Source organism: Phocoena phocoena, chromosome 8, assembly GCF_963924675.1.
Source record: "Phocoena phocoena chromosome 8, mPhoPho1.1, whole genome shotgun sequence".
In the NCBI taxonomy this organism is placed as follows: Eukaryota; Metazoa; Chordata; class Mammalia; order Artiodactyla; family Phocoenidae; genus Phocoena; species Phocoena phocoena.
Window position 1 is genome coordinate 63484757 of NC_089226.1, and position 21219 is coordinate 63505975.

The window sequence follows — 21219 nt, forward strand, 5'->3', positions numbered from 1 at the left end:
CCATATCTAGACCATTTTCATCATCTAGAACCATTCTACCTATGAGACCTTAAACTCCAACCACCTACCCCCTGATCATAACCAGCTCTCACTCTTTCTGAGCATGCTCTTCAGCCTCATTGGACTCCCCAAGCCCTGCTCCCTCAGTCCATAGGGTCGTCCCAGCTTTCCATCATTTTCAGTAACAATGTCACTAGTGCCCTAGTTCCCTTCCCATCCCCAATGTCTGACCTTGGGTCAATCCAGCCATCCCAAAGCCATGTTATCTGGGGTCGCTACACTGATCATTACCCTCAGGGGTACTCTTCAGTCTTTCTCCTTGTCACTTCCTATCTTGTCAGCTTCCTCTACCATGGTCCTTAATGACTATCTAAAATTTTTACTTCTCTCCTCAATGTCATTTACCCAATGCCTAACCCTCTCATTATCACCTCCTACTTCACAGAGGGTGAAAAAACCCATAAAAGACAATTTCCCTCAAACTTGTATCCCTCCTATCTCCAAACTTAACTACATTATATTGACACCTTCCTGTCCTCTGATCTCAGAGGAAAGGAGTGCCTCTTGTTTAAGGTCGACCAGGTCACTCTAGATCCCACTTCTTTCTGCCCTTCCAGTATGCTTCCTCTACCACACATCTCTTCTACCTTCAACAACTTCTCCCGAATAAAGATGTGCAAATGTCTTCCTTACTTTAAAAAAGTATTCCAACCCTGTCTCCTTCTCAAGTTACCTTCTTACTTCCCTTCTTTTCACTTCTGTCTCTACTTCCTCACCTCCCATCCTCAGCTTCCTCATTCTAGCTTTTGACCCTTCTACTTTGTGGGAACGTCTTCCAAAAGATTACCAGGGACCTCCTGATTCCCAGACCTCAAGGCTTCGCTTCACTACTCATGTCCCTTCACCTATGTGGCAATGATAACACCGATTACTTAAAATGTGAAACTCTGTTAATTTCTGTGCACCACACTCTCCTATTTCTCCTCTCACCTCTGATGCTTGCTTCTCACCTCTTTCACTCATCTTCTTCCTCTGTCTATGTGAAAATGACGGCATTTCACTGGGCTCCAGATTTGTTCTTCTCTTCTTCCTTCACACAGTCTTCCAATATCACTGATATCCCAGTGACTCCCACATCTCTCTCTCTCTAACCCTGACTTTTCTTCTGACTTCTGGACCCATCTATCAAAGCAGATTCGGGACAGCTCCCTTTAGATGCCCTATAGGCACCTTCGCTTCAACATATCCAAATATAAACCCCATCAACATCCTTCAAAATTCTTGCTTCTTTTCCTGGGGATCACCACCCTCCCAAGCCCAACACTTCAATGTCATCCTCAACTCCTCCTTTCCTCTTAGGTCCCATTTAAACCCAAATAACTTCCTATGGAATGTTCAGCACACTGCTAGTATTAATGCCTGGATCCATGACCTAAGACAGAACTACAGAACTTCCCAGCTGAGTTGCTTGGAGGAAGGCAGGTCTATTCCAGCACCTGGGTCCTTTGCACTGTGGGGTTTGGTCAAAGATGGTTTTCACTTACTAACCCAAAGTCAGTGATTGAGGAGTGGGAGTTCTTCTTACCAGCTCTTTGCTGAAAAGGAAAGGGATGCTGGTTTTGCTGCAGACAGCCCAATTAATGAAATTCTGCACATGCTCAAATTGACGGTTGAGAACCATGATGCTCTGCAACTGCTGCTCCAGCTTCCGCTTCCTTTCATTAGTAATGCCCTGGTTACGAAGAGAGAAGACAGAGTCCCTGATCCCGTTCTTGGACTGCAGGCCACATGCTTGGGAAGTCTGGTGGTCTGTGTGTATCAGTGTAAACACAGACGGAATCAGATGAAACTGCACTGAGAGGAGGACATGGGCTGCTGAGGGATGGAGGGAGGGAGGGAGACAGGGTAGGTAGACTTTATGGTACAAACATGGAATGGCTAATAAATGAATGAGAAAATGAATGGGTGTCTGCATCTCTTGGGCATAGCTTGTTTCATGTCTCTTTCAAGGCTATAACCCTGCATAGTCCAGGAAGGCAGTTGCCTTACTGCCACAGCATTAATGGGAGTTTGATCTGATTCTCTAGCCCTTAATGAGCCAACTTCCCAAAATTAGACTGGACATTGTAAGATACAGGGAGCAGCAGAGAGCTATGGAAACTACACATCTGAATTCTAGCCCAGGCATCTCTGAGCCCTGAGACAAGGTTGATGTGTGCCTGGTTTCTGCCCCAGGGAGAGCACAGAACCCATCCATCTGCTCACATATACCTCCAGCTCCTCTATGAGCCCATTGGCCTGTTTGTTCAGCTCGTTCATCAGAGCCATCTTGGCCATTTTGATCTGGTTTTCCACCTTCCTGTGCTGATGCTTCACCTCAAAAATCCTGTAAACAACAGGATGAGACAGAGCACGGTGAGCCCTTCCCCCCAGGCCTATGAGGGCCTACAGACAGCAAATGTAAGAGCCTACAGTGTGGAGGCTGCATACTGAGATCAGGGCCCACCAGGTACCAAATGTAAAGAAACAAGAACCTTCCTCCACCACCCATCCCACTCTTTGTACAACCCAGCCCACTTGATCTAAATGGGACAATGGCCCAAAGTTCAACGCAGTTTTCTCTAGGTAAACTGCAGGGCCACGCCCAGGTCAACCCAGTAGCTCACCAGTTCGCACAGCACTAGAGGCAGGACAGAGAGAGTGAGTACAGATATGACTTCATGTAAACAGCGTCACTAAACAGCATCATGCAGTAAAATGAGCATAGGTAGAGACAGAAAGTAGACTAACGGTTGCCAAGTGCTGGGGATGCTGCACAGTGAATGGGGAGTGACTACTAACGTGTATGGGGTTTCTTTTTAGGGTGATAAAAAGGGTCTTTCAAAAGTAGACAGTAGGGGACTTCCCTGGTGGTCCAGTGGTTAAGAATCCACCTGCCAATGCAGGGGACAAGGGTTTGAGTCCTGGCCCGGGAAGATCCCACATGCCACGGAGCAACTAAGCCCGTGTGCCACAACTACTGAGCCCGTGCGCCTAGAGCCTGTGCTCTGCAACAAGAGGAGCCACCACAATGAGAAGCCCACACACCACAACAGAGTAGCTCCCGCTTGCTGCAACTGGAGAAAGCCCATGCGCAGCAATGAAGACCCAACACAGCTAAAAATAAATATATTTTAAAAAAACATAGACAGTAATAATGGTTGTATAACTCTATGAATATGCAAAAAAACTCACTGAATTGTACATTTTAAAAGGGCAATTTTATGGTATATAAATTATATATAAAGTCATTAAAGCCATTTAAAAAAGCCATTAAAAACAAACAAACATGGGCTTTGAAGCCACATAGACCTAGCTTCTAAACCCAGCTCAGTCTCTGACTAGCTGTGTGATCTCAGACAAGTCACCTAACCTCTCTGAACCTTAGCCTCCTCATCAGTAGAATGGAGATAACCCCAACTCAAAGAATTATAAGAATTGATCAAAATGATGCATGCATGATGCCCAACCCAGTGCCTGTCGTGATGATCTCTCAGTACACACTTATTTCTCTTTCCACAGAAAATACAGATGATTTCATGTCATGCGTAGGTTTATATGGAAAACACTGGGAAAGGGGTGATAAAGGGTAGACTGCCACTGACTTGTACCCACATGATAAGCAGCACTCTCTTCCCCAATATCTACTCTGTGCCCTTGTTCTTAAGCACCTACCTTTGGCTAGTTCATGGCCACTTGCAGAAGGCATGTACTTTAGCCCAGGCTCACTGTGATCATCCTGACCTAGCTTGGCCCCATTCACCAAGTGATGACCCAAAACCCCCTCCCTGGCACTGAGACCTCTACGGTCAGGTATGCCAATGTCCGCATGTCTTCCTTATAAGTACTCCATCCTAGTACTGTGACCCAGGATGAGAGGGAACAGAGCATTTCCCGTGCTGGCAAGGGGCTAGCCGATGTTACCTGTCCTCAATTTGCTTTGCAGATGTCTGTAGACTAGATTTCTTATGCGCCACCTGTGTAGTCACACTTTCCAGAAGCATCCTCTGGTTTTGCAAAACTTCTTCAAGATGTCTACACCTAGAGTAGGAGGCAGAGAAAAAGCTGAGGAGGACTGAGTCTTATTCTGAGCACGCCAGCCAAGTGAGAATCCCCACAGTGCATTGTCTCAGCCAGGTCCATGGAGGCTGGGGTTACATGTAGTGAGTCAGAGACTCTTGGCCCTTCAGGCCTTCTCCAGAGAAAGCCCACAACAGGAACAGGGAAAAACTTCAGCCCAGGGGCTGAAGGTTGGCTTGAGCAGGGGGAGGATTCTGAAGTACCGGGAGCCCAGCGCTCTCACAGGTAGAGTCCAGAGCCCTCCCGGGTCCCCTTTGGGCCCCACCTGTGTTCTTTGTGTTCCACCATGAGGCAGCTATGGCATGTGAGCACATCACAGGTCTCGCAGAATAGCTTGAGCACTTCCTGTGTGTGTAGAGGACAGTACAAGGTGAAGTCTCCAGAACCACCATTCACTCCTGCCAGAGAAGATGGAGAAAGTGGGCTTCTCTTGCTCAGGAAGACCTCTTAGTTTAAGTTCCACTGAGCAACCCTCAGCCCTCCATGGACACAGGGAAGACACAGAGCTTGGAGGGAAGGTGGTACCAAGTAAGGGAGGCCTCTCTCTGGGCCAGTGAGGTTCCAGAAACACAAGGAGGAAGGCAGGCTTAGACTGGCTGGATTTGCCCATCTGTCCAGAAATAACTGGCCATCAAGCCCCAGGCATCCCACCACCTGGTGAGCCTGAGGAAGGGGCTTGCTACCTGCTGCACATGGATCTCCTGCAGAATAGTGAGTCCTCTAAAACTCAACCTAAATCTCCTCATTAACCAGGATTCTGTTATGGTGAGGCTGAAACAAGCTACCCAACCTTGCCAGGCTCCAGACCAGATCACATGGGTCATGAACTTTGGTTCCTGTCTGATGAAGGTAAAACCCTTCTCACAGTTCGAGGGCCTTGAGAAAAGACTTTCAAGAAGACTGTCACTTAAAACAGATGGTGCTGGATGGATAAATGGACAAACCCTGATACAGGCTGCTGAATTAATCAAGTAACTAAACAGAAGTGAGGGCCGTTTGCTTGAAACTGAGGTGAAAGATAGGGAACTCAATTACCTTCCGTGGTAATTCGAGACTATTCCTCCCTGCACTGCCTCACCCACCCTCACCCACGCCCCCGCTGCCCCCCCAGCAGGGAGAGCCTAGAGTGAGTTTACACTGTGATGTGACTCTGCAGGGGACAGCTTTCCTTCAGGAAAGGCTCTGAGACCACCCCTACTCTCACCCCCAGCAGGGAAACGAGGTCAGAGAGCTATTCTCCAAAGATTCTACGGTTTGCTACTACTTAAGTGCGTGTGAGCTAGTGGAGAGGGTGAGGAGTGATACCTGGAGATCCCTTCTGGGTCCGGGGAAAGAGTGGGCCCCCAGGGGCAGGGCCATGCCGGTGCTCCTCCGTGCAGGAGCTGCACAGCCAGCGGTTGCAGTAGGTACAGAGGATGTGTGCCGCCCTCTTCTCCTTGCACTCGGAGCAGTTCTAGAGGTAGAGAGTTCTGGAATTACTGACAGTATCTTCATCACTTGGGCCTGCTTTTATGAGTGGTAAATACTCTAGGCACTGGGGTCCTGCAGGGCTGTTCCTCCACTCTTTTGGAGAGCAGTCAATTCTGGAGAGCTGCCTGGGAGTGACGCAGGGGCGTGTGAGGGAAAGCGCCCTTTGTGACTAAGAGTACTGCCCTCAGGAGCTATTCACACAAGTCCTGGGCTGCAGCTGAGGATCCGCAGATGAACAAGGCAAGGATCTGCTCTCAAGGTACACACAGCCTGGACGGGGTGGCAGACATTCGGTGGGTAATGCTGTGATGAAAGCATGCACCAAGTGCTAAGGAAGCAAAGAGAGGTTTCCAGGAGTTCCATCCAGGAGCAGCCAGGAAAGCTTCCATAAAGAGGTGACATTTGAGTTGGATATTGAATGACAAGTAGAAGTTCACCAGGCAGACAAGGGAGGAAAATGGAAAGCACAGGCGAAAGCGAAAACTGCAATGTGCCTATGGAGAGGAAGAAGCTGCAGCTGTATGAGTACAGAAAAGGATGATCGTACACAGCCAGGAAAAAGTGAGATGGACCAACTCTCAGAGCTGTGTTTCCACTGCTGCGGCTTGCCAGGACCAAGAATCCCTAGGCTTCTTCTAGTACAAATGTTCATTCATTTGGTCAGCAAATATCATGCAGGGCTGATATAAAAGGTGGAGAAGAAGAAAAATTAGTCTGTCTGTGCCTGAATAATACAAGCCACCAAACGGATGTGGATCCTGACAGCTTCGTCCTCACACTGCGGTCTGACAAACCCACAGCAAGAAAAAGAAAAAAGAGGAGAAATACAAGTTTTACTGACCAGACTATGAACCCTTTGAGGGTAGAGATATGGGTCTCTGTCTTCCTAGCACCCAGGCCCTGGCATATCAGACATTCAGTAAGAATTTAATACAGGTGCAAGTAAGTAAAACGGCAAATGAATAAAATGTAGTGGGCAAGGATACCCCAGTGGAGAGAGGAACAGAAGGGATACCAGTCAGTAAGTGATGTGAAATTTCAGAAACTCAGGCATTAGTTGTTAAATATAAGCATAACTGATGAACCCATTTAACCCAGGCTTGTGCATGAGTTTCAACTCAGTGCGCCGGGGTGGCTGGAGGGTGGGGAATAAAAGCTTAGTACCCATAGTTTTCAGTAAGAGCTATAAGAGAGAGAAAACACCCCAATTTTGCTTCCCCAACTGAAACATTTTGGTTCTCTTCTGGATAGAAGTATGGATGGATGGATAAATGGATGGATGGATAGATGGATGGATGGATGGATGGATGGATGGATGGATGGATGAGTAGGCACACTGGTGGAAGGGTAACAAGTCAGATGGAGTGATGGGTGGACAGACAGACTTATGGACAGGGGTCCCATAGATTTCTGAACAGGATCAGCTGTTTCTTTGCTTGTCCTGACTTACCCTGGCCATCTTGGATTGCTCAGAAGAAAAGCACTGCAGCAAAAAAATGTTCAGTTACATCCCTGGTAAGGTATACTCGCTTACACCCAGGACAGGAGATGAGCTCTGGGAGAAGGTGGGAAAGATAGCAAAGTCAGGGCAACATTGCAGATTATACATAACATAGGACCTAGACACAAGGCTTTCTAATACACAACACCAAGGTATGTACCAATACCACTTGGGCCAAAATGAAATATGTTTGATGCCATAGCCTGCACTTACCATCTAGGTGCTCTGGACATGACCATCCAATGAGCGGCCTGCCCTACAGAACTTCCCACATCCTCATCTTTGCCTGATCCTACATTCCCTTCCTCCCTACAAGCCATGTTACTAGAGGCCCAACCCTGCTCCACTTCTGATAATCAGGTGCCTTCCTGCTGCTCCCACTCTGCATTCCACAGTCCTGAGAGCCTAGTTCCCACTACTGGCTAAGTTCAAAGGGGTCAGTTTAGCCCAGGGCACAGCTCCAGCCACTTACATTACTGTGTAGTAGAATCACTTTAAAGATCTCAAAGCTAGAGCTTCCAAGAAGGTTCTAGCCAGAGAAAGGCAAGGACTCCCCGCCTGCTCATCTAGGAGGTATTCTTCTCTTGTTACAACCAATACCAACTGGTCTGCCTCTGGGGCTCAAAGAGGTTTTGCTGGGCCTTCTCCACCCAGTCCATGTTGGGTGCACCACATATATGTGTGTTTCACCCGTGAACATGAACATCTTGTCCTACTCCCCTCTCCCCAGAGAAATGCAGCAGTCTCCAACACATTCACCAGCATGGTGGACTCCTGAACTATATAAGCAGCATGACACTGCCACCCTGGAGATTGTAGTACTTCAGGTCCACCCCACTGGCGCTCAGCCCACTGGGTACAAGGAGATGAGCTTCCTGAGGAGGGCCAGGTGCCTGCGCCCAGGGATGAGGACAACCTGAAAAGCGGCTGGCTATGCCAGTGCATGCAGCAATACCACCACAGTCTTCTCTGCCCCATGTCACCAAAATGATACAATGGCAGTTGCTCTAGACTTGCAGGCACACAGACTTAAGCCCAAACACTAGGTCTACCACTCAGCGACCTTGGTTGGGCAAGTCACTTAGTCTCACTTAACTCCTCCGTGCCCCAGTTTCTTCATATGTAAAACAGAAAGGAAAAACAGGAGTGGCTATGAGGACTGAATTAAACAATACTTGAGAATTCACATGATCCTCCATGAATGTTGACTTTGAATTCAAAAGATTTCTCATATCCCATTCATGGTAGGGCAATAACCTCAATTATCAACTCTCCCAGGTGATGAAAGTCAGATAGTCTGAGAGGGAGATTGAAAAAGTGGTCACAAATTCTCCTCCTCCCTGTGTCCATGCCTTGCAATCCTATCCATTAAAAGTGGAGTCTTCTCTATCCTTTGAAGCTAGGCTGCCCTCATGACCCGCTTTGGCCAACAGAATGCAGCAAAAATGACACTAAGTTCTAAGCCCAGACCTCAAGTGGCTTTATATGACTGCTCTCGCCCTCAGAACTCTAAGACTGCCACGTGAACAACCCCAGGTTAGACTGCTGGAAGATGAGAAACCATGTGGAGAGAGGCCTCAGTTGTCTCAGGTATCCCACCTGCAGCCGTCACAAACCAAGTAGCCCCAACTGACCCACCAGCTGAACACAGACATGGGTAAGCACAGCAGAGATTAGCCAAGCCAAGCCCAGCCCAGAAGAACTACCAAGAGCATCCCAGCCCAAACCCTCAACCTGTAGAATCATAAATAAAGCTTGGTTGTTGTTTTGACCACCAAGTTTTGGAGTGGTTTTTTATGCAGCAAAAGATAACTGATATATTCTGGAAAAATCAAAATCTACAAAATCATGAAAAATAATATTTTAATACTCTTCTTTCCCCCACCTACCACTCCGCTCCCCTGCCCCGCAAAAAACCCCTCCCCTAGCCTCCACAGAGCCATGGACTTTAATGACAGAACTGGATCTGCAATCTCCGAGATACTCTCCTGCCTGTCAAGAACAGTGGCCCGTGGTGGAGAAGGATGCTCTCTACAGGTGGCATCATCCAGGGGAATCACGTGACTGTCCCTCCCTACCACCTGGCTGCCCAGGGAAGATCCTCCTCATCTACTCCCAGGTCAGAAATGCTGTTCTAATTGTTGGAAATAATTTCCAAAAGGTTTCCGACTCCCTGGTACCAGATGCTCAAACATTTGTCATAGTCATACAGCCTCATTATCAGCATGAGAAAGAGAGAAATAACTGAATAGATCAGACAAGGCCTCATCACACATCCTGTACCTCCCCGGCCTTAAAGACCGAAATCCTCAGCTTGTCACTCAAGGCCCTTTCTGAGTTGGCCTTAACTCTCTCTAGTCTCATCTCTAGCTTCACCTGCCACACACCCTATGTCCTTGCCATGCCAAATACCTCTGCTATCCCTAAATGCGCCAAACCTTTGCATAACTCTCGGTTTGTGAAAGTGAATGTTCCCTCTCCCTAAAACACTCTTTCTTGCTGCCCCACTCCTTTTCAGATAAGCTCCTATTCAACCTTCCAAACTTGTTCAAATATTCTACCTTTGAGAAGCAGTGTTGATTTCCCTTGGGAAGAGTTAATTATTCCCTCTTCAGGGTTCCCACAGCATCCTGAACATCCTTCTAGTACAACAAATATCACATTGTATTTTAACTATCTGTTCATATGTCTACATACAAAAATAATCCACAATTTGAGACTAAAAGATATTGCATGATTTTTATGTTTCTTGTGGGCTTGAGTATTCCAAGTGTGTTCCTTGCACTCACAGCCAATGAAAGTAGTCAAAAGCCATTTGGAAGTTTTCGGGGTGGTGGAAAAAACCAGCCCAGGAAAATAAAGGAATCAGGTCTGATCCAGAGCAGAGGTGTGGGGCTTGGGAAAGGCTGTGAACTGGGAGATGTGGGTTCCAGGCCCAGGACTGTCACTGACTGTGCAACCTTAGGTAAGCGACCCCTTTTCTCTGAACTGTACTTTCTACACCCTTAAATGAGGGGAATGGGAATAGAAGGGAAGTATGGATTATCCAACCCTCCTCCTCTGCTTACTGCAACCAGGCTTCAGAAATATTCCCCTGGGCAAGATGGGAAGGGACAGACAGTCACCCTTGTCAGCAAGTCAGGGACAGGCTTGTGGCTGAGGGAGGCCTGGATCTAAGACCTCCTCCAGTCTGAACAGGGGCTGCTGCAGCAGACAGCAGGGCTGGAGAACCGTGGCGGTGATACACACAGGTACCAGGGCAACTGTGGGGACCAGAGTGGACACAGAGGACATAGGCTCTCTTTGTGTCACAACTTTTGCCCAGAAATTCTTATCTTCCCTCAGAAGGTCCCTAACCCCCATAGAGCTGTGTCAACCTTGAGCTCTTTGTTTTTTAAAGAGGATTCCCCATTTTTCAATGAGGATACCAAAACAAAGTTTTTTTTAGACAATTGGAATACATAAACTCTTAGGGCTGTGGATATATATAAAATGACCTAACATCAGCTTACAATATTTAACATTAATTTAGTTTTTAATACATATTTAAATCACATATTACATAAAATATTTAGATATATTGCTTTTTTCTTTCTACTTGAATTATTCAAGCAACAGCATTGAGCTTTTATTTCATACAGAAGAATATCAATTCTGAGAAATGCAGGACCAGGGCCCAGGGGCCACACAACCATCCCCAAAGGGGGTGGGCTTCTGCTTCCAGAATGAAGAACACACAGGCACCAGAGGTTCTCTGAAAACTGAAGATGTTCAATCCATCTGTCACAAGAGTGAGCACTTCTGGTCCCTGGGAGGTATGGGACAAATTATTCTTTTACCACCACTCCCTATATTAGGCACTTTACATGTCTTATATAATCGTCAAACCATCTCTTAGAGGTAGGCATTGTCCCCATTTCATAGTTGGATAGACTGAGGCTCCAAGAAGTTGTCACCTACCAAAGATCATAGAAAGCAGAGGCAGAGCTACAATTGGAGCCCAAGTCTGTCCACCTCTAAAACTCAGCCCTGTCCACTATGCTATACTCTTCTCTAATTCAAGTGTAAATAAACAAGGTAATTTTATTTTAATTAACTAAATGATTTGATTTTAAGTAAAATATTCCATAATAATGATCAGACTCTAATGATGACCTGGACCCAGCTTTGAACTTGGAATCGAGAAGGAGCTGGAAGCCAGCCCCAGCTATGCTTAAAGTTTTAAGAAATATGATCTTTGAGAAAAGGCAAATGAAGCAGAGTTTGTCTGCCTAGAAAAAATAAATCTGGGGGCAGTTTCATTCTACAGATCAGTGGTTCTCAAACTTTGTTACATATTTGAATCATATGAGGTACTTTTAAACATCCTGATGTCCAGTCCACACCCCATATCAATTAAATCAGAGTTTCAGGAGGTAGGAGCCAGGCATCAGTATTTTTTAAAATTCCCCAGGTGAGGGGACTCCCTGGTGGCGCAGTGGTTGAGAGTCCGCCTGCCGGTGCAGGGGACACGGGTCCGGGCCCTGACTCGGGAGTACCCCACTTGCTGCGGAGCGGCTGAGCCCATGCGCCGCAGCTGCTGAGCCCGCACGCGTAGAGCCCAGGCTTTACAAGAGAAGCCACCGCAATGAGGGGCCCCCGTACCTGTTCTCTGCCACTAGAGAAAGCCCACGCCCAGCAATGAGGACCCAACGCAGCCATAAATAAATAAATAAATAAATAAATTTATTTTAAAAAATTCCCCAGGTGATTACAATGTACAACCAAGTTTGAGGACCAGTGCCAAAGAGAGAGTACCCCTTTCCCCTGTGGCTGAGCCGGATAGACCTGCCCCCTGTATCATGCAGCTGAGAAAGGCAAGCTCATCCAGTTTTAAAGAGGCTCCAACAAGTTAAGGAAGACTCTGAATGCAGCCGTCATGTATTTCCCCTCTGGCAGAGAAGAGAAAAGGGCAGATGCCCAACAGACAGAAGGGTGTCCTGATACCTAGGTACCCTGGGGGTTGGTGGGGAATGGGAGGACACCTTTTGCGTCCCCTAACTCCCAGCTTCACTGAAGGACCCATGAGCAGGCTTGGGGTGCAGCCTGAGGTCTGGCACTCCAACGACTGCTGCTGGGGCCTAGAGAGTGTGCTGAGCCCAGGACTTAGTGAGGCAGCAAGGGAGGCGGGCCAAGACCAGGCAGTCCACCCTTAGACATGAACGGCAGTGCCAAGACCACCTGGGCATGGGGCTGGGGTGGGAGAGAAATCCCAAGGAGGTCTCAGAAAACCAGCATGGGTCAGCTCAGCACACCAGGTCGGGACACACGCACATAAGCCTGAGCTCAGTGCTGAGCAACACTCTGAGGGTTAAAAAGCCCTTCATTCTAGAGCCCTTGTCCAGGGCTCCGTGCAACTTTGCCGCTGGGGCCCAAGCTCTGACTCCAGTAGAGCAGTGGCATCACCTGGAGAAGACTGATGCTCCACTGCCAGCTCTCACCTGTAGAACCAAAGCTGGACAAACCCAGCTTCCAGACCTAGCTTTTTCCACTGTTCATCTACCCAGTTCCCTCATCATAAAGATGGTGACACAGAGGCCCAGAAAGAGGGAGGGACATAGCTAAAAACCACAGAGCCTTGTAAATCACAGGTGGCACCTTGAAACACTGAGCAGTCCCTGATTACCTCTGTCAGGGGTATGCCTCTATCAGACACTATGCAAGGAGAAAAAACACTCCAGTTATATTCTCTGGCAGGCTGGCCATCCTCACTAACCATTCCTGCCCTCCCACCCAAGGCAACCCCAGGGTACTGGGCATCAGCTAAGGCCCCCACCACACAAGCCCCCAAAGCCTTCCTCTAGCCCATAGCTCAGAGCAGCACCGCCTTTGAGAAACACGTTGCACCCACTCCCCAGATGCCCAGACCCTGCTAGAAAGACAGATTTCGATCCTAAGGTGATTCTACTCCTGCCCCTGGCTGCCAGCAGGCTTACCTGTGGGGCCTGCTGCCCTGTGATTAGAGCAACACCTGGGGGAGAAGTCAGAAGAGCGACAGGTGAGACCACCACAGGTCCCAGAGGATGGTGCTTACCAAGTGCCCAGGAACACCCACCCTGCACTCTGCAGCCAGCTGGGCTGCAGGGCCTAAGCCTCAGGGAGCTGGGTGCGGGGTGGGGAAGGGGGAGCAGCCTGGGTCCTCTCCTCCTGTGCCTGATGCATCCTCAGCCAGGGCTGCATTTCTCCAGCTCACCTGAGACGCTTCTGCAAGAAAGGGCTTGGTTGACTCCTCCTGTTCCTGTTTATCTCGAAGGCTCTGCAGTATTTTTCCCAAACTGAACAGCAAGAGGGAGACCTCAAAGAGGCGACTCTTCCTAGCTGCATCTCCTTCCTAATCCTCTGGGTGCCTTGGAACAGAAGCTCAGAAGGAAGAAAACGAGATTTTCAACTTTCAGGAACTAGCTCTGTCGCCCTCTGCATAGCTCAGGAGGCCATCACTCTCAGCCTTTTAGGACTCGATCCAAAAATCCTTCAGCCCTCCATGTTCCCCAAAATGACAGTGCTCATGTGTGGCTGGAACCTGCCCCGATCCGGCAGCTCATTTAAATAGAGCTCATCACAACAACAGTGTTGGTAGAGAAGTGAGTAGCTGCAGGGCCCTGGGGACCCCCTGTTTATACGTAGGAAGAATGATGCAATCTGGGTATCAAAATAGCAATCCAGAATGGAATAACAGGCTCACGCAGCAGCGGTGCCTGCACAGCCAGAGCTCAACTTGACACACTCTGTCAGCCCCACACTACTGCAGCACGCAGATGCCAGGCACACACTCTCACCACAGCATTTTAAAAATCAGCAGGAGCCCGAGAGAGCCCTCCATGCCCCCGGCACTAAAGGAGGGTGGGGGTGAGGGGGCTTCGACAGACATTAAAGTCTGTCTCCTACACACTCACCTGCTCCTGCCACTTCACCTGAAGTCCTTATCCTGTGATGTCACAGTCAGTTGCCATAGTGACCAATTGTCCGTCACAGCGGAGGATTAGGACTTCAGATGGAGAAGACACACATTTATAATGCACAACGGTCCTAAGAAGTGTCCCTCGGCAGCTAACTCTACCCCTCCCCCCAGGGAGATACAGTCACACACAAGCTGGGAGAGAAAGAGGAAGGAAAAACAGGGTCAGGTTAGAGGAAAGATATTAGGATGGGGCAAGACTACGAGTCCAGGATAATTGCTAAAGCCCAGAGTACAGGCAAATTTCAAGAGCACGGAGGGGAAGTGACAGGGAATGAACTTGGAAAGACTGGCAGTAGAGTAAGTGCCTGAAAAGCCCTGGATTCTAAGCCAAGAGGCTTGACATTTATCCTAAAAGCAAAGGCCACCCAAAAAGGTTCTGGCTTTGTGACTATCTTGATGGACTGGAGATTGGGGGTGGGTTTCAAAGAGAACCAAGAGGACATGACCAAAGTAGGATGCTGAAGGGAGTGGTGGTGTGTGAAGGAAAAAGGGTCACATGGATGGGCTGCCATGAACAGAGATAGGTAACAGGAGGAGGAAGAGGGCAGTTGCCAAATCTAATCGTACCTGTATCCTACTTTCTCTGGCATCCATTCCTTCTTAAAAGGATCAGGCCTCATTCTGCCTTGCTGGACCAATGATTCACAAATCTGTAGGGTTTGTTAGAAATCCCGAATCTACCAAATCCAAATCCAAATCTCTTGGGTGTGGGTACAGGACCAGGAATCTATGTTTTTAGCAAGTTTCCCAAATAATTCTTGGGCATCCAGACCAGCACTGGTTCAAGGACCAGTCATCAGGAACCAGTGGCCTGGACAACTACAGTAGCTTCCTAGCAGGTCTTACTGCATCCAGTCTTGTCTCCTCCATTCATTCTTCTCAGGAAGCCAGAAAGACTTTTCAAAAATACAGATTTGATTATATTCCACTGACCCAAAACTTTCAATGGCTCCCCACTGTCTACTGAGTAGCCTAAATTGGTCAAGACCCTTCTGTTTGGAAAGGAAATTTGGCTCTAAATTTCCTTTCCAAACAGAGTTCCTACTTCTCTCCTTCAAGCAATCCTATATTCCAACCAAAGTTAACGCCCTTCTGTTCCTCCTGCCCTCTCCTCCCTGTGCCTCATGCTAACACTATCCCCTACCTGTGATTCCCTTTCATATTTTTCTGGCCCTGCCTGGCTCCTACACAGCTATTCCTACTTGATGCCACCCACAGGTTCAAATCCACCCAATTTCCCCAGGCAGAGCCTAAAACAGGGGTCAGAAAACTATAGCTCACCTGTTTTTGTAAATAAACTTTTATTAGAACACAGTCATGCGCATTCATTTCCATACTATGACTGCTTTTGTGCCGCAGTGGCAGAGTTGGGTAGTTGTAACAGAGCCTCTATGACCTGCAGAGCCCAAAATACTTTCTATCTAGTCCTTTACAGAAAAGGTTTGCTGACCCCCGAACTAAAGCAACAGCTACTTTGTTTAGTTTCTCCCTTTGAGGTTCCATTCTGGTAATGGGGATCCTGCTTATTCCCAAGTCAACTCCCATCCCTGTGTGCTCTAGTTCTGCTAACTGGGTCACATTTGAGCTAGAACTTCAGTTTGGGGTAGGATGTAACAAACAAGGAAAGGACATTTCAGAAGGGGGGAACACCATAAACAGAGGATTACAGATGACAAAATACGAGGCCCCTCAGGGAATGAGTGATAAAGCTAGCCCGTGCAGAGGAATGACAGATGAGGCTCTAAAATTAGCATGGGGTCAGACTGGGAAGAGCCTTAAAGGCCATGCTAAGCTTCTGTTCTGAACTGCAAGCAATTAGGAGCCCTTTAGGTAGCTAGAAATTCAAGCTCAGGATAGGCGAGAGTGATCAGAGTTGAAGCTAGAGGATTTGGGAGCATAATCCACAAAGGCAATAGGTGAAGTAAGGTCAGGCAGGGGGATCCAGGGACTGTGTGGCAGGAACAGGTAGCAGATCTAAGACAAGAGTCAGAATCTGGGCATAAGAGCCAGGTGACAGATTGAAGCTGGAGATGGATGATCCACAGCCTTCAGAGTCCATGCTCCTAGGAACCACCTGACTGTGAAGTAAGCTTTCTGTGTCAAGAAAGTACCCATAGTGGAATGCAGAAGGTATGGGTAGGATGACCCTGGATTCATCTCTTCTGATAGAGTGGCACCTTTATCTCTTTTCACTTCCTATCTCAAGAGTCAATCCAAGGGCTGATGCATTGACATACTCCATGCAAAGCCACTGTCTCCATTTCCAACTGGGCCTGGACAGAGGACCAGTGGGGGAACCAAGGGCAGCACCCTACTCTAGGTCTGTGGTTCCTACTGTCCCTGAAGCCCAGACAAGCTCCAGATTGGCAGGCAAGGGAGCCAGATTTTTTTCTGGCTCTCTGTAAGCGACCAATTACGTGACATCCAGCAGAATTCTAGAACTTTCTGGAATCCTGATGTCCCATTTATTCAATGAGGGGTTAGAGATATACTCTAAGGGCCTTTCCTGCTCTCCAGCCATCATAGCAGTTAACCAATGACTGGTCCCTCTTGAGTGAGAGTTCCCGCAGACAAGAGGCCCCTCCAAGACCCTGTCCATCAATCACATCTACCTTGAACTCCCTCCCTAGCTATAGCTTTCCAAGTAGTGCCAGCAGCAGCAAGCACGTCCCCCAAAACACTGCCTGCCTCCTTCCCATCACCAGGGGAATTGCTCTCCCAGTAACGGCTCTGAGGTACCAGTGCTACTGCCAGGGCCCTAGAGAGCCAATTAAGGTGGGGAAACTGTTCATGAACTGAAAAACCACCCTGCTGATAGGCTCTGGAGCTCCAGCTTCTGCACCTGCTGCACACCCAGCTCAGCCCAGCTCAGCCACCTGCCCTCCACCTGGGAAACTTGGGTCACTGCCCACAACAGATCCCACAATAGTTGCACACACTGTTCATCACCTGAAGTGAGCAAATAGCAGTCACCTCGCCTGCCAAGCTCCTGGTGCTGGGCTCTCATCCCCTCTACCTCCCACTCTCACCCCAGGCCATTAGAGCCCCTCCAGCTGAGCCACTCATTAAGATAAGAATCATTTCCCTCTCTGACTCTGAGGTTGTAACATCTTGCATCAGGTCCCTCTCTTTGGATCTTCCCAAATCCCCAAGGCCTGCCCACTGAGGAACAGAGATTGCTCCCCCTTTCAGCATTTGTAGTTTTCAAGGGATATGCTGTTACCCATCACTAGCTTCAGGAAGCAGGAGGCTATGGTGGTTATTTGGTGTTCTTAGAGCTCTTCAAGTCCAGTCCCAGAGAATATCCAGGATCACCTAGTCAGTTAGTGCTAGAGTCCAGACCGAGCTCCAGGGCCCATGACTTCCAGACCAGGGCTCTGCCCATATGTAGACTGCATCATCCACACTGAGATTGGGAAAATTAAGATACTAAACAAAGAGATTCTGGAATCTGGACCTCAGAATCAAGGTCTCCCATCTAGGATATGTGTTTTAGTAGATTTGAAGAGAAAGAATAATGTTCCTTTTATTCACATGTGGAAGGAAATATTCAAGTAATGGCCTTCCTTCCCTAAAACAACACATAAAACCATAGGAGCCCTGAGAATTCTGAAGACAGATCCAGCACATAGTAAACAGTTTCAGGCATGCCAGCTTCCTTCAGAGCTTGCTACACTTATTTAAAGTATCACTTGGGGACTCAATGGCCAACTTTCCACGTAGAATTTGACCTGGGACCATTTTCAAATAGGCTTAAAAGCAAACAGTCCCAAGAAGACATTCCCATTGGCTGAGTAGATCCGTTTCCAGTATCCAGCCTTTCTGGAGCCTTCCACTCCAGTCATCCCACAGCACAGCTAAGACACTGTGTGCTCGGCATACTACTGCCTTTGCTTTGGTCCCCATCATCAGCTACCTTATAGGGTTGTTGTGAAGTTTAGAAAAGGTAATACAGGCATAAGCGCTCGGTACAGCATCTGCCAGCCAGAAGGCACTTGATAAATGTGTTTTGCACCTCACAACTTGAGGACTAGAAAGGGGCAGTGTCATAAGTGAAAAAAGTTTTCCTTCCAGGCAAGAGCCATGGGAGATCTTTGTGGGTCCACTGATTAAATCATTTGTTCAATAAATATTCACTTAGGCCCTCGTCCTGTGTCAGGTTCTATGGCTGTGGCATTGTAGAGATGAAAGACACAGCCCAGTTGAATGAGATGCCCACCTCACTCCCTCCCCCAGTGCTGAGCCCCACTGCAAACATGCAGGCCTGGTGAGGCTCCACTGAGGGATCAGAGTTGAAAACCAGCTGGACAGACACTGAGCCCAGGCACAGCCCCTCTTCCATTCAACTCAGCAACTTCTCAGTTCTGCCCAGCAACCAGCAGGAATAGATTTATGGAAATGGACTCATCCCCATGCAATGTGGCCGCAACTGGCTGGAAGCGTTGATGCTAAGGACCTATTTAATTTGTCTGTCTCTATCCATCTCCCCTGCCAACCCTCTACCTATTCCCATATTTAACTTTTGAAAGCCCCAGATTGGCAGAAATAGGATAAGCCTTTTAGCAAGTCTGTACTCCTACTCTGCTGGATAAAGTGGCAGTGCTAAAAGCTCTTTCCAAAGAACCAAACTCCCAAAGCATGGCTTCTCAAATTACAACAGGAATCTAAGTTCAGGTACTGGGTATCTCACTGGACTTCCCAGAGATAGGTGACATCTCTGCTTTTCATCAGTCAGCTCATTTGAGTGCCATTCTTTTAGTCCTTCAGAAAACATTCAGTGAGCAACTGATATCCACCAGTCCTTGTGCATGGAAAATCTCCCAGAGGTATTGCTCCTTTGCCTAAACTTTAAACAGTCTTCTCTTCACATTCTTACCACACTGTATTATTGTCATCTGTTTAGTTATCTGCCCTTCAATAAAATATGAGTTCCTTGAAGGCAAGGGCCCTGTCTTTTCATCTCTGCATCGTAAATGCCATAGGGTCTGGTACATAAAAGTCAATAACTACCTGTGAAGGAGATTGACATACAAATCAACAAATACCACACAGCACAGAATCCTAAAACCTCCAGGTAGCAGAGGAAGCTTATTCCACTCTGATCCACAAATGCAAATATGGAAGGTAACAATAGCCTGGCCAGACTGCAGGACATACTAAATAACGTAAGATGCCACATATTCAAGAAACTGCCTCTCTGGTTCCAAGTCAAGCATGTTTGCATCTAACAGATTTTTTTCCACTTCAGTTTCACAAGTTCTAAATAATGGTATATTTTCACATTTCTTGGTCTCTTACTATATCCTAGGCACAGTACAGAATGTTTTATGTGTCTGTTCTCATTTAATCTTCATAAGAATCCTAAAAGTTAATTACTACCATCATCATCCCCATTTTACAGGGAGGAAAACTTACCAAGCTATACAACTACTGTAGTAAGTGGCAGGTAGATTAGGACTCACACTCAGATGCCCAGATATACTGACACCAAAGCTTATGTTTTCATTCTCCCTTGCGCTTAGAATAACCTGGCAACAAACACTATGATTCTAATAATTGTCACTAGTATGAATCTAGATTTCTGACTTTAGAGTCAAACATATCCTTGAAACATGCATAATTAGTTCATGTTAAAAATCTTTTATTTTTTAAAGGCATTCTGTTGTGCTTTCTTAAATGTATTTTCTTTATTTATTTGTTTAGGCTGCACCAGGTCTTAGTTGCAGCATGCATGCGGGATCTAGTTCCCGGACCAGGGATCGAACTCGGGCCCCCTGCATTGGGAGCACCGAGTCTTACCCACTGGACCACCAGGGAAGTCCCTAGTTCATGTTAAAAATCTTAAGTGAGGGGCTTCCCTGGTGGTGCAGTGGTTGAGAATCTGCCTGCCAATGCAGGGGACACGGGTTCGAGCCCTGGTCTGGGAAGATCCCACATGCCGCGGAGCAACTAGGCCCGTGAGCCACTACTACTGAGCCTGCGCGTCTGGAGCTTGCGCTCCGCAACAAGAGAGGCCGCGACAGTGAGAGGCCCATGCACCGCGATGAACAGTGGCCCCCGCTCACCGCAACTAGAGAAAGCCCACGCACAGAAACGAAGACCCAACACAGCCAAAAATAAATAAATAAATAAATAAATAAAATTTAAAAACATTAAAAAAAAATCTTAAATGAGATCAAAGACCTAAACATAAGAGTCAAAACTATAAAACTCTTAGAAGAAAACGTAGGGGAAAAGCTTTATGACAATGGATTTGGCAATAATTTCCTGGATATGACACCAAAAGCACAGGCTTTTGGAAAAAATAGGTACGTTGGACTTCTTTAAGATTTAAAACTTTCACTATGTTAACAGGACACTATCAACAAAACAAAAGGCAACCCATGGAATGGGAGAAAATATTTGCAAATCATTTATCTGATAAGGGTCTAGTGTTGAGAATACATAAAGAACTCAACAACAACAGCAACAACAAAAACCTGATTAAAAAATGGGAAAAACTTGAAACTAACAACACTGTAAATCAACTATACTCCAATAGAAAAATTAAAATTAAAAAAAAGGCAAAACTGAAACTCTGTATCATCAAACAACTCCCCGTTCCCTCCTTCCCCCACCCCTTGGCAACCACCGTTCTACTTTCTATCTCTATAAATCTGGCTACTTTAGGTACCTCACGTAAGTAGAATCATAGAGTATTTGTCTTTTTATGGCTGGCTTATTTCATTTAACATACTGTTCTCAAAGGTCATTCATGTTGTAGCATGTGTCAGAATTTCCTTCCTTATTAAGGCTGAATAATATTTCATTATATGTGTATACCACAATTATTTATCCATTCATCTTTCCAGGGACTCTTAGGTTCCTTCTACCTTTTGGCTATTGCAAATAAGGCTGCTATGAACACAGGCATAAAAATATCTCTTCTAGTCCCTGCTTTTAATTACTTTGGGTATATATCCAGAAGTGGAATTGCTGGTAATTGTATATTTAAATTTTTTGAGGAATCACTTTACTGTTCTCCGTGGAGTCTGCATCATTTTATATTCCCACCAACAGTGCACAGGATTCCAATTTCTCCACATCCTCGCAAACACTTATTTTCTGTTCTTTTTTTTAATACTAGCCATCC

General features: G+C 47.0%; 1 protein-coding gene across 4 annotated transcripts in view; it reads right to left on the reverse strand.

The window, feature by feature from the left end:
* TRIM66 (tripartite motif containing 66) overlaps positions 1–21219 on the reverse strand; it is a 46972-nt gene that overhangs the window by 24121 nt on the left and 1632 nt on the right. For 2 of the 4 annotated variants that reach the window (XM_065882019.1, XM_065882018.1), the window contains exons 2-7: positions 7040–7144; positions 5425–5572; positions 4385–4517; positions 3964–4080; positions 2272–2386; positions 1586–1732 (exon numbers count right to left, since the gene is read on the reverse strand). In XM_065882019.1, coding sequence (XP_065738091.1) covers positions 1586–1732; positions 2272–2386; positions 3964–4080; positions 4385–4517; positions 5425–5572; positions 7040–7048 — 669 coding nt within the window. In that variant the 5' untranslated portion in view covers positions 7049–7144. Of the gene's footprint in view, positions 1–1585; positions 1733–2271; positions 2387–3963; positions 4081–4384; positions 4518–5424; positions 5573–7039; positions 7145–14807; positions 14815–21219 lie in introns of those variants that run through there. The other 2 variants (XM_065882020.1, XM_065882017.1) reach the window with 2 other exon arrangements.